We start from the raw sequence: 13,338 nt of genomic DNA on the forward strand, positions 1-13,338 counted from the left end.
ACGTAACACCAAAAACAATCATTTGCGATTGAAAAACATAGATTATCTGATAAATACAGTTTCACGATTTGTAAACTATGGTATACAACTCTTAACTATAGTTAACGATCTGATAAATATAGTTTCACGATTTGTGAAACTGTGATTAACAACTCTTAACTAAAGTTCAGAAATGTAAATTACAGTTTACAGACGTGAATCTATGTTTATCAACAAAATCTAATAATTTAATTTTATTTGTATTCTCGCCTCTCATTGGTTGATTTCCAAAAGGGAACGCATAACATTTTGTATAATCTGGTTTGGTAGGGGGAACACCCCCTTGACGACCAGCTTAATCATCATATCCATGCAATCCCCTCATTTCCAGTCCTCGGAATCCATGGAAAATTCCAGATTTAATAAATGTACCTTCAACTTTAATCAATTACTCGTTCTTACCTCATGTAAACAAACATCATGGCTGCTAGATCTATGTATCAGTCATTACCTCCCCTCGCTTCAAATCACTTCCGTTACTACGGTTATATTATTGCGCGGTAAATTTGAACTTATAAAAAGCAACACAATTTTACATCAAAAGTTGTTTAATTATTTTAAAATTAAATTATAGGAAATGACTTTAATTCTTGGCCATATTATCGAGTATAATCTGGTTTGGGTCATTTTACGCTTTTTTATAATCCGCTTCGCGGATTATAAAGCGTAAACTGACCCAAACCAGATTATAATCGATAATATGGGCAAGAATTAGAGTCATTCCTTTAATTATTAACGTTATATTACAGAAAAATAAACTTGGATTAGCATTCGTAAACTATAATTAACAACCGTTAAATATAGTTTTACGATGAAAACTACATTTTGTCATTAACGAATTGTTAACTATAGTTCACTATTTGTAAACTATAGTTTACAGTCGATAAATCTAGATTATCAACTGTGTAACTAGCTCATCTTTGTGAATTTGGCGTACCGTATACATGTCTTTTTACTTGGAATGTCATTAGTTGAAATATCCGAGATAAACATTTTGTATCACTAGCATGTACCAATAACCTTCCAGCTAGATCCTATATTGTATTAACCTTCTGCATTTTGTATAAAGACGCAAACACGTGGCTATCCATCAAATTGTAGTTTTTATTATGACGATGATTTTTAAAATTTGTTTTTAATTCTTATATCACGTGAAATCAAAATTACTTTTTTTAGCCTGATTTTTTAGGCGAACAGATGTCAAGACTTATCATTTATTGTAAATGTTTTTCGGACAATAGAGATATTTGAATATGTCCAAAGCTGTTCAAGTTGTTTAATTGCTTAGTTTACACTTGCAGGCGTCCCAGGCCTTGTGGGTATACCAGGTAATCATTGTTTCTTATTCATAAAACGTACCTACTACACGATAAAATAAACATTTCTTTTATGATAAAAGAAATGTTTATTTTATCGTGTAGTAGTACATGTAGCTTGCAACAAATTTGTGACAACAAATTTATTAAAATTCAAATATTTTGAATTCGTAACCTTTCAAAAGTCATCGAATTTTACAAGATTCTTTCGGTATATTTTCTTATTGAAGATGCTGAAGTTGAAGAAATATTTTAAATGTAAAAACATATGCAAGAAGACATGTAAAAGTCGCCCTTTGTTTTTTCAGGGTTACCCGGTGTGAAAGGTAAATAAATATATTTATAAATAAACATATCAATACATTTCTTACTTGATTTTTAGAGAATTTGGAATATTAAGATAATCTTATAATTCCATATCCTTCTTCCAAAATTTTCTAGTGGAGTAAAAATACTTTTTCTAATTTTATAGGACAAAGGGGGAAAATGGTAAGTTCTTGTTTGTTCTTGCAATATTTCCCCATTTTAAAAGGTGAGTTATTTCCCCTGAAGGGAACTCTTTTACTGTGTTTAATACGCATGCGATATAAATAAAGTCACTTCCGCGGACGTTCTTGATGTAAACATGTTTCATGGTGTAATGCCTCTGTCATATGGAAAAATGTTATTGTGTTTGTGAATAAAAGAAATCTTAACTGATTCGTATTTTTTTAAATTGCCCACTCATTGTCTCTTTCTGGATTTGTATTAATCTGTATAGTAGTATAATAAGGCACTGTAAGCCCCCCTTACAAAAAACAGAAAAGAAACAAATTACTGATAAAATGCTGATGCATATTCGACTAGGCCTATTTAAAAAAATAAATAAATAAAAAAAAATAAATAAAATAAAAAACAAATTTTCGGTAGTGGATGTTCTGCAGACGGATCATCACTGTTTACAAAATGTGCAGAAAAAATGTAAGAATTTTTAGTTTTTACGAATTAATCTAGCATACTGCAGCCATATTTTCTTCTCTGCATCTCTAGGAATTTTTTGGAGACTGATGACATGTCCATCTACAGTTTTACCCCTGAAATTGTTGCATATACAGCAGCAGTTCGTCTTCCGCGACCGATACCAAGAAACTGCGTTTTTGCTCGATTGTATGTCATAAAATAGAACTTTTACTTACAAGAACACATTTGGTGACAATTAAAGGCCTATTTCATTTGAATTAACCGTGTTTCCAGAATTTTTTATTTGTAAAATGATAAAATAGCATCGACCTGAATTCGTGTTACATATGTCGTATAAAGTCTGAGCTGCATTTAATCAAAGTTTTAGTGCAGGATCTAAGCATATGTACATGCATATTCCAGAGGAAAATACACATTTTGTTTTAGATCAGAGAATTGACAGCAGAAACATGAAATTGATACAACAATTTCCAAGCGTATTTCTTGTTAATTAACGGAAAACATTCTTTTCTCAAGTGTTATTAATGTTTTAATTTTTCTATTGAAAATGTTCATTGAAAGCTGCCATCCCCCCCCCCCCCCCCAACACACACACAGTTTATACTACGGTAAAGTTATATAAGGGAAATGTAGTATTGTATGCCAAGGAACTGGTACTGAAATAAGTAGCTTTTCGACTTTGGGCAAGGTTTTTCTTTGCTTGTCAACTTTTCCAGGTAAGAAAAAACATATTTCTTTGGCTGCCCCCCCACTTTTAAAGACGATGATACGTGCCTGGCTAATTCGTATAGCTTTCTAGAAAGGGGGGGGGGCGGTCCGACCCCTTTATAAAATCGCTTATTATCTTAAAAAAAATTGCAAACCGTTTCCTTCTTTTAAAATTTTTAATGCAGCGTGGAAGTTGATCACTATTTTGTTTACCGGTATGCGTAACGTGTAGTCCGCGGAAGTTGTGCTAGTGTAGAAGAGTTCCCGATTTCTGAGGGGAGATGGTAAGCTTGAAAATGGGGAATAAATACAGTACTTATAAGTTAGATACTTGCCTTTTAATCTAAGAACATGAGGCACCGAAAATTTAATGTAAATATTGTGCAGTTGTGCATATATAACAAAGTTGGACACTCGGCAAATAAAGGTTTAGGGTATTGTGGATGCATATTAAAGGCTCAAACGAAAAAGAAAAGTTCTATATAATCCTTGCTTCGTTCCACTGCAATGCATTTTTTTTTAGAAATAAATTTTTTAACATCTCTACGTACCTAAGAATTTTGCTAAATTTCTGAAGTTTCCGGAAACAACAAAGTGAACATGAAGCTATTTTTTTTTATCCAAACTGTTAACTTTTTGTGGCCTTGTAAAAATGATTTCCCTGTACAGAGAAAAAAAAGTTTATCACTGAAGTGACTTAGTGGTAAGTTAAATCATTATTTATATATTGGAGATCTCCAAAAGTAGATTTCTTAGGCATTTCTTTATATTTGTCAACAAAGGTTATAAAGTAGAATTGTCTACATTGATGAAAATTAGTAAATGACTGATTGAAATTAACAAAACATAAGTTAATTTATTTATTTGTTTTCAGGGAGCCCTGGGCCTGAGGGACCAAGAGGTATACCAAATTTTTCTTCACTTTACATTTATTTACATCCTTGTGTTTAGTCTCTCTGAGATACTCTGAATGAAATAATAAATTGTCTTTGATACATCAGGTGTATATATTTGATGGTGCTCTCGATGAACAACCACATAATTCATCAGCTTTTCTCATCATCGAATTATATTTTCTTTTCTTTTCATTCTTTTTTTTGGATACAAATATTACATTGCAAACATAACCCTGATATCAATGATTCTCTTAATCGATTTCAGGTTACCCTGGATATCCTGGTGAGAACTTAATTAATTAGTGTACGATTTTATACTACCTATAGACATCAACAAAAATGATAGAAGTTCAAAGAACAAGAGCAAAAAGAAACACCAGCTCAAAATCTTTAATTTATCTTAAATGCATATAAATTCATGTTTCCAAAAATAATATCGAACACTTTAAGCAGTTTTTAAAATTATTAAACATGTAAGGGAAAAATTATATTTATTTAAAAAAATTCCAAGACATTGAAAAATAATATTTTCCTAATCGGTTATTTTTGTAATACCCTAAAAACACGTATATAAATTCATTTATCAAAACTCCTATAAGTACTGTGATTCAGTCACCACAACACCTTTGATATGTTGATAGTGTTTTGTTTGATTAGGTAAGCAAGGCGACATAGGACAGAAAGGTGACCGTGGGGCTAATGGTCTAAAAGGAAAAAGAGGCATCCCTGGTCGAAAAGGAGACGTGGGTTCGAGAGGAAATAGGGGATTCCGTGGACAGAAAGGAGAAATGGGAAGGACTGGATCCAAAGGAGACCGTGGGGATACGGGTCGTAGGGGTGAAAGGGGTGAACCCGGTCCTAAGGGTGAGCCTGGAGATGCCGGTGAAAAAGGCGAACGGGGAGAGAAGGGGTCACCAGGAAAACCCTGGTCTCCGGCATCTAATGACACGTGTCTCTGTTCCTGTACTTACATCGGTAAGCAATTTCACATTCAAAGCCAAACTTTTTCTTTTAATAAACTGAATCTAAGAAGAGAGTTGTGAATTTACATAATCAACAAAAGATTTTTTTTTGGTCTTAATTAGTTTATACATGTACCTGGTAATGCGAAAATTGGCTAAGATCACTTCCGTTAGACTGGTCAAAGTGTAATATTGTTGTCACAAAATATAGTAATAAAGTCAATTTACAACTGGCCTTGGAACAACGGTACCCGTACGAAACAGTCCGGGAGGCTTAATCACGGCTCAGGCACGGATTCCGTCTCCAGAAACCCGTGCTTTAGCATTCCGTGCTCCTATGTAAAGTATGTATGGAAAGCCGTGCCTTAAAGTGGTCGAGGCACGGACACGGCACGGGATATTGGCCGAATTATTTAAATGAGATCACTTGGTTTTACAAAACCCGTGTCAGAAAGCCGTGCTAGTTTCCATATATGGACTCACGGATTCTGTAAACCTGTGTCCTTTTCCATATGGAGACACGGTTTTTTGGAAACCCGTGTCAAAAAAGCCGTGCTGTATACCATATAAGGAGTCACGGGATATGTGCATTTGTTTAGATCTAGGTCATGGCCATTATAGAATCCCCTGATGTAACTGTGGATGCCAAAATGGTGACTGAAACCAAACTAACTTCACATTGCTTTACATTAAAACTTAGTTTTAGAATTTTAAAAGTTAAAAATCTTAAGTGAATATGTCTATTTACTTTCTGTTTTTAATCTTTAGTTTTTAATTAAGATTTTAATGATAATGTACAATATTCAATTGTAATTTAATCTAGTAGCTAATTAAGTTTGCACAATCTGAGAAAGCATTTTGTTTAAATAAAACTTTCACTAGCACATTGATGTCACACAAAATATATACTTTAAAGGATAAGTAAAAGTCCCACTAAAGTCATTCAAATAAACCTAAACTATTTCATCATGTTCATTGTCAACATTGCAATTCTGGAAGATCATGAAAATTGAAAAATTGACTTATTTATTCTAGATTACACTTACTGCATTTAGTTCAAAAGTGAAGAAATTATCCCAGACTGACATAAATACAATTCCAACTGACATCTATTAGTTTAATATCCTTTAACTAGAGCAAAAAAAGACACATTCTTAGCTCAGGATCATGAATCCCTCCAATTTCATATTCAAATAAAGGAAGTTATGATTGAGCATGCTCAGTAAAAAGCCGTGAGATATAAATAAATAATTTGAAGCTAAACCCGCCTGAGTTAAAATCCGTCTCCCTGGGACACGGATTCCGTGCCTTCACACAGATTTCTGTTAGTGAGGATTCCTCAATTTCAGACACGGAAGCCGTGTCCGTGTCTTGAACATGCAGAACCCGTGCGGCTTTTCAAAAACTCGTGCGGATTTCGTGTCTTAGCCGTGCCCAAGCCGTGCCTATTCCACCTCGAACTTTCGTACGGGTTGTGAATGACAAAGGTCTCAAATATACGTATTTAGTTTTAATGAAAGTTAGAAGAAAATAACTTACAACAATCACGTCAAAAGTCCCATGGAATGATACCGATATATATATATATATATATATATATATATATGATTGCGCCCATGTGAAAAGGGTCCTTATGGCAATTTTTATGCATTTTGAGTTTTTCAAGGATTCTGATAGAGTAAGGTTAGAAGTTGTCAAATATGAATTTTCATGGTCCTACGTCTGCTCTAAGTATGTTTTTTCTTCATTTTTATCAAATATACTTTAACAGGTTAATAATGACGTCATGTTTTTTCAACAACGTCAAACGTTTTCAGAGTGAACGTTAAATGATTTTCTTCTGTAATTTTACTACGGTGATTAATAGTTGCATAATATTTGATATTTTTCCATGCACATTATTTTTATCTTATTGTTTCTTTTAATTATTAATAATTATTTCATAGTTATATATATTATGGATTCATCAGTGGTGTATAGTATTATGAGTGAGTGTTTGTTTTACATTTCACTTTTCTATGACACCAGGGGGAAACCTGAAGAGCGGGCAACATCCATTAATTTTCTTTTTTTTGAAACAATTATTTTCTCAAACAAAATATTTATTGGTAATCCATGCAAGAGTCATTTGATAAGCCTGTAGAATTCATTTGAAAATTATTTTAATTTAAACATTGCTCTCGATAGGTCAAGATTTCAGTATAAACGATATATCTTTAGTTACCATATATGTGAAAAATATTTTTTTTTTAAAATTACAACATTACGCTACCTAAATGCTACTGCGAAGTGAAAATTTATCTGATTGTTCTTTCTTTCTAAATTTTATATAAAGACAGAAAATGTGGTACATGTAACATGTAATTACGATACACAATAGACAGTAAATAAAAAAGGAAATTCGGTTGATTCACTGCATCTATAAGTTTGTCTGTCTGCATTGGTTCAATAATGACACTGCTTTTTTTAAAATATAAAGGATACACGAAATATTTTTTAGTCTAGCGGTAAAAATATTTTAATATTGACCAATTAAAAGGTGGAAATTTTACAAACAAATGAATGAGTTATAATCTGCAATCATTTGCACAATAGATAAACCCAGGATTAACATCTGTAGGATTATGTGTATGTTGGTGAAGGGGGGGGGGTAAAATCTAAATGGCATGGCAGAAACTTGCAATTCTTGTGAACACGAGTTAAAATAAATAAAAAAAAAAATTTAGATGCACCCAGTACCATTAACCCCACAACTTGCAGATTCACTTTTTATTTAGGTTTGAAATAATATGCTGTCTATTATTCTTCATTTTATATTTGTACCTGTAATTCTGAGCATTGCTATTTTCAAAATCGCACAGCGATCATAAACACTATGAGCCTGGAACTGAATTGCTATGAATTCAGTATTATTAATCATGTATATAATGATACCATAGAATTAAAAACTCTGGTTTTATTTTATGAAATGGATTGTTTTAGAAGCACACCCATAGAATTAAATTAAAGATGCCATTTACGGTTTATATGTATAGCTTTTGTTGGGGGTATGGATGGGTTCAAGATTAATAACATGTAATTGTTTATGCCTTAATATACAGTCAGTTGAATATGACTGTTTTGTATAATATGTTTCCTGACAATTGTCTGTGAACTGGCTGAGCTTTGAAATGTCAGATTTTTGTAGGGATGTAAACATCTTAGAAAATCATCATACTATTTATGACGTAATTAAAGAAATATCCCCTTCATTCTAATATTGTTTTCTAATTTTATTCTATAAAGTGAGTTTTAAAGGGCCTTCACTTTTTTCCCCAACCTTACTTATACTATAGGAATTGATAATTGAAAGTCTGGTTGCCCCCCCCCCCACTACAAGTGATGTACAGAAAACGTAGTATAAAAATTGGTACTGAAAGTAGTTGAACCCCCCCCCCCTCCCCCATGAAATAGGATTTTCAACTTTGTGCAACATGAACCTTTTTTTTTTTGCTTGACAACTTTTTCTGCGATGTAAAAAAAATTATCTGGCTGCCCCCCCCCCCCCCCACTTTCAAGAACGATGCTACGTGCCTGGTGCCAGAAGCTTGGATACATGTATGCTAAGCCTTGTAAAGCCTACATGTTACGGAAATATATAAGGACACCCCCACCCCCATCCCCTGCACTGCAGCCAAAATAAAACAAAATGCAAGCATATTGTTGCGGTTTCATGTCATGTATTTTCAGCATTGAATTTTCCTTTTTCTGTTAGCATTTACATGTAGAAATAAAACCCGACCATGAACTTATAAGGATTTTTTTATCAACCAAAACAAATAAAATCATATTTGAGCATATTTAATAATATTTATCCATAATTTGATGGCAGGTTAAACAATATATTATTCCACTCTGATAACTTCAATGAGATTATAAGTTCAGTGATGATTGAGTTTTTAGCATGATAATTGATCTGTTAAGAGACATCTAATGCTGATCGAGCTTTTATGAAAGACAAAGTTCGTCATAGCTTAAGGAATTAATTTGCAGATAATGCTTAAAACATTTGAACTCCGTATGAAAAAAAAACAACAACACGTAAGTACCAAAGAGTTACATGTTTATTAAATTTGGAGATCTTGAAAATAAATAGCTATACATGTATGGGTAGTTTAGAGAACAAAAATGATATTATCTTTCATTTATTATTTCATTTGTTTTGAAAACTCATCTTTTTCAATAGAGTTCACATTTCCCAATATTAGATAAATAGATTCAATATAAATAATTTTATCTACCCTCCATCCTCTCTCTCTCTCACATCAGATTTACTTGACCAGCTCTATTTAAGTTAAAACATTAAGAACATTTTTTTTTCATTCGGATGTTTTTGCTTGTTTTAATTTCTCTAAATTGAAGTGTCTTTGTGCAAGAAGAATATTAGACAAATCAACATTTTTAAAGTTTAATTTATTTAATCATGATTATAAGGTAGACGCTTTACATGTTTATGATCTTTTAAAAAAATGAAATTCGTCAAGAAATTATTTCATGCAAATAAAAAAAAAGCTATAGATAAGAGATTTGAAAAAAAAATTAAAGTCTGTTCAATTTTGCAGTTTTCCTTTTTTTCCTTTGTTTTTCCTTTTTCTACATTAATCTTTTTCCCAAAGTACAACAATATTTTTTATTTAAAAATTCATAATTATGCTGACGATTAAAAATGTTTTTATTTGGTCGTAAAAATATCTCTTTTAGAATCCGAGAGCAAATTCATGCGAACATGCAGCTGAAATATGAAAAAGTACGCAATTAAAATGAATGTCCCTGTCTGGTACCCCTGTTACATCGATTGTTGACATCAGAGTTATCGCTCCTATTTTTATTATTTATAGAAAATACAAATAATCTTGACTATCATGACTATCGTTCTTACACATTCTTGCTAGATTTGTAAAAAACGTGGAAGATGTATGTTTAGTTTTAACATTTGTACAAACAATTTAACAACAGTTTAAGCAGTATGCACCGATGAATCAATGTTTGTACATGTGATCGACGCGATCGCAATGTATATATTTGAGAGTGGTGGATGGAGAGGATCTCAAAGAAGTAGGAAGACAATTTTCCTTTGCAATATTTTTTACGATATATCCTGTCTAAGATGTATTCTAGAAATGGTATAAATATCTAAATAAAATTTATCTAGAGTATAAAGGTTCATTATCCTATCAGAAAACACCTCGTCTAGAGCTTCTATATATTTACCATCTGTTTACGCATGTAGGAAAACTGTTGGTATATAGAGACGTATTTAATAATGTTTGTTACGAAACCAGCGCTAAATGTTTTTATTTATATCTATTAAAATCAGTGGATTAGGAGATTCAGATATTTATTAAGTTAATTTATAAATGAAAATAAATTCCACATGCTGGAAACAGCGATAAAAACTCTGGGTGCGTCAAACGTCAAAACATGTGGTTAAAAAAAAATCTGCGTCGAAGTTCACCGTCAGTCTGCAACGTCACATCTTTATGACGTTATTTCTCTGTTTTAGCAAAAATGCCATAAGGACCCTTTTGTCATGGGCGCAATCATATATATATATATATATATATATATATATATATATATATATATATATATATATATATATATATATATATATATATATATATATTAATTCTTAATGCATTTATTGTAATGTTAGTATAATTACACATAGTAATTCAACCTTTCATATTTTACAATGCAGCATCCCCAACAGAGAATTCTGTTTCAGAAGAAGAAACAATGACTGATGTCGTGGCATGCTCACGTATGTTTTGATAAGACATTCTTTGTATTATTTTACGATTTAAGTACATGCAATCTAAAATTAAAAGTTATTTAATAAACTGTGTAAACTATTTTCATAATCAGCATCATCTACAACGACCAGCAGTTCGACAACAACGACAACAATTCCAACAACATCAACAACTAGCAGCACAACAACAACAACCGTGACCACCACCTCAACAACAACCCCTGTACCAACGACACCGAAGCCGAGGAAAAGTTGTCAGTATCGTCTGATGTGTGTCACTCTAACTATGAATAATCGGTTAATGCATATAAACTTTGAATGTTTATTAGAATACTCTTGTTTCAGATTGTGTCATAAAGAAAATTGGAATTCCGTTCTTCAAAACGAAGTCTGGGTCGTTGAAGGGATGTTGGATGAGAGATCCTTTAATGACGTCACAGAAAATCTGGGTCACAGAGGCAGTGAGTGGACAGTATCTCATAGAGTATTCATCTACAGAAGAAAGCAAGGAAACAGTCATGTATAACTTAACTCAGTTTATGTACCAAGGAACAGACCATGTAGTGTACAATGGCACCTTTTGTTATCATTGGAAAGGTACCCTTAAAATAGTTTGTTATGATCTCCGTTTACGTGCAGTAGTAATGGCGTTCGACGTGATCAATTCAAATTATGAAGGGGATACAACTCTGTACAAAGATAGTAATTCTTATTTTGACTTGGAAGCAGATGACAATGGCCTGTGGCTTATATACACGGAGAAAAATGACGTGGATAATATTTATGTTCTTCATTTTTACCCTGGGACCTTAAGAGAGTATAGACGCATAAAAGTTCCAGTGAAAGTCCAGGAGTATGGAAATGGATTTATATCCTGTGGAATTCTGTACCTGGTGTCGAGTTCTACAGTTCAGAGAACGACTATCCAATTCGCTTACGATTTATTCAAAATGGAGTCTATATCATTATCTTTAAATTTTATTAATCCTTATGCAGGAACTTCTATGATAAGTTTCTTTTATGATAGAAATCCAAGAAATTGTAGACTATTAGGATGGGACAGCGGGCGCCTGATTGATTATCAAATACTGTTTCGGTGACATGCATAACAAGAGATCACTTAACACAGTCTCTATGTCTGTCAGTATGAGACAATATATTATTTGGTATGAAAACATCTGCAAAACACCATAGTACATGTAACTGACCGTGAAAATTTATTTGGCTTTTTACTTATCCTTGTGTATCCAATCCTTTATGAAGGGTGGGAAAATGGTATTTAAAAAAATTAATTTATACATATCCGAATTGTTGCTTTTGCATCAAATACTTTTCCAGTGGGAATGCTTGTCAGTGTTATAAATGGATTAGCAACTCTTTCAGTGCCATGTTAATTTGCCCAAAACGTCACACACACCGCTTCAATTTACAACGCTTCAATGCAAAGTGCAACCGATCAGGTACATGTGTTGATTTTGAAATAAATCGTAATTATTCTAAGATAATTAGTATAAACAGTGCTCACAGCAAATGTTGAAAACTTTTTTGAATAAAATTAAGGTTTTTAGTAAGGGAAACTCACTCCTCCATGGCACCTGATCCGACCACTGATGTTTTGAAGGTCCGTGTTTACTCTGCTCCTATATTGTATTTTTTTTTGGACTTGGGAGCTTGGATACTGTTCGTTATCTCCATTTATTTCAGTGATGAAGCATTAGAGTTATACAATGTAATTAGTTAGAATTGACTTGCTTCAGTTCAGTTTTATTGAAGTCGAGAGACATACATCTCATAGACATAACACATGTAATAATGAAATAAACATACATCTTAACACGTGTAATAATGGAATAAACATACAACGTACATGTACAAAGCATATAATATTTCTGATAATCTATAAAATTGATAAAGATGCTGTTCTTGAGGCATTCGCTAATTGCAAAAATTTTCCTAGATTACATAATTCTTTTATGTTATGTTACTAAGTAACTGTACCTATCTGAAGAAACTTGGTCTTCGGGAGTAGTAGAATTAAATGTATTTTTGTCTTAATGTATTGTAATGTGGACATTTTAACACAAAATGGAATTCATCTTCTATGTTACCTAATTGACAAAGACTACATGTTCTATTATTTCTCAAAGTTTTATATCTTCCTTGTTCAATCATTAAGTTATGCGCAGATAGTCTTAATCTGGTAATTGTTACTCTATATTTTAGATGTATTGGTTTACATAAATAAGACTGAAGGGTAAAATTATCTACAAGGTGTTGATAAATGAGACATTTTGGTGATTTACCTAAATCTGAGATAATGTTTTAGATAAATTCGTCACACATTCTCTGTTGTAAATATCAACTGTGTTACTGTTTATACAATTTTATCCAATAGTTCTGCTAAACCAAGCCTATGAAATTCATTTCTAATATTTACAATCCAGTCATAATTATTTTCTAACCTTTATGTAGACATGCTTGAAGAATGCGATTGTCACTATATTTTTTTTTCTATTTTAACCAGTATTTCGAATTTTCTTTTTTCTGACTAATTCAAGAGGAAATTTACGTAATTCACAATATATCATACTGTTATATGTATTCTGCCTAGCCTTAAGTATTCTTTTACAAAATGAAAGATGTACTTTTTCTATATCTTTAGC

At 32.2% G+C, this 13,338-nt stretch overlaps 1 protein-coding gene across 1 annotated transcript; it reads left to right on the plus strand.

The window, feature by feature from the left end:
* Positions 1–3,897: 3,897 nt before the first annotated feature.
* Positions 3,898–12,054, plus strand: LOC134272064 (gliomedin-like; the record flags this gene model as incomplete). Its single annotated transcript, XM_062754299.1, has 6 exons — positions 3,898–3,924; positions 4,185–4,202; positions 4,577–4,894; positions 10,622–10,684; positions 10,789–10,929; positions 11,021–12,054. Coding segments are annotated over 6 exons (1,322 nt in total), but the record flags the coding sequence as incomplete, so codon positions are not given.
* Positions 12,055–13,338: the final 1,284 nt, after the last annotated feature.

The sequence above is a fragment of the Saccostrea cucullata genome, unplaced genomic scaffold (assembly GCF_032062105.1).
Source record: "Saccostrea cucullata isolate Sc308-1 unplaced genomic scaffold, CSIRO_AGI_Scuc_v1 ctg8449, whole genome shotgun sequence".
NCBI classification, from domain to species: Eukaryota; Metazoa; Mollusca; class Bivalvia; order Ostreida; family Ostreidae; genus Saccostrea; species Saccostrea cuccullata.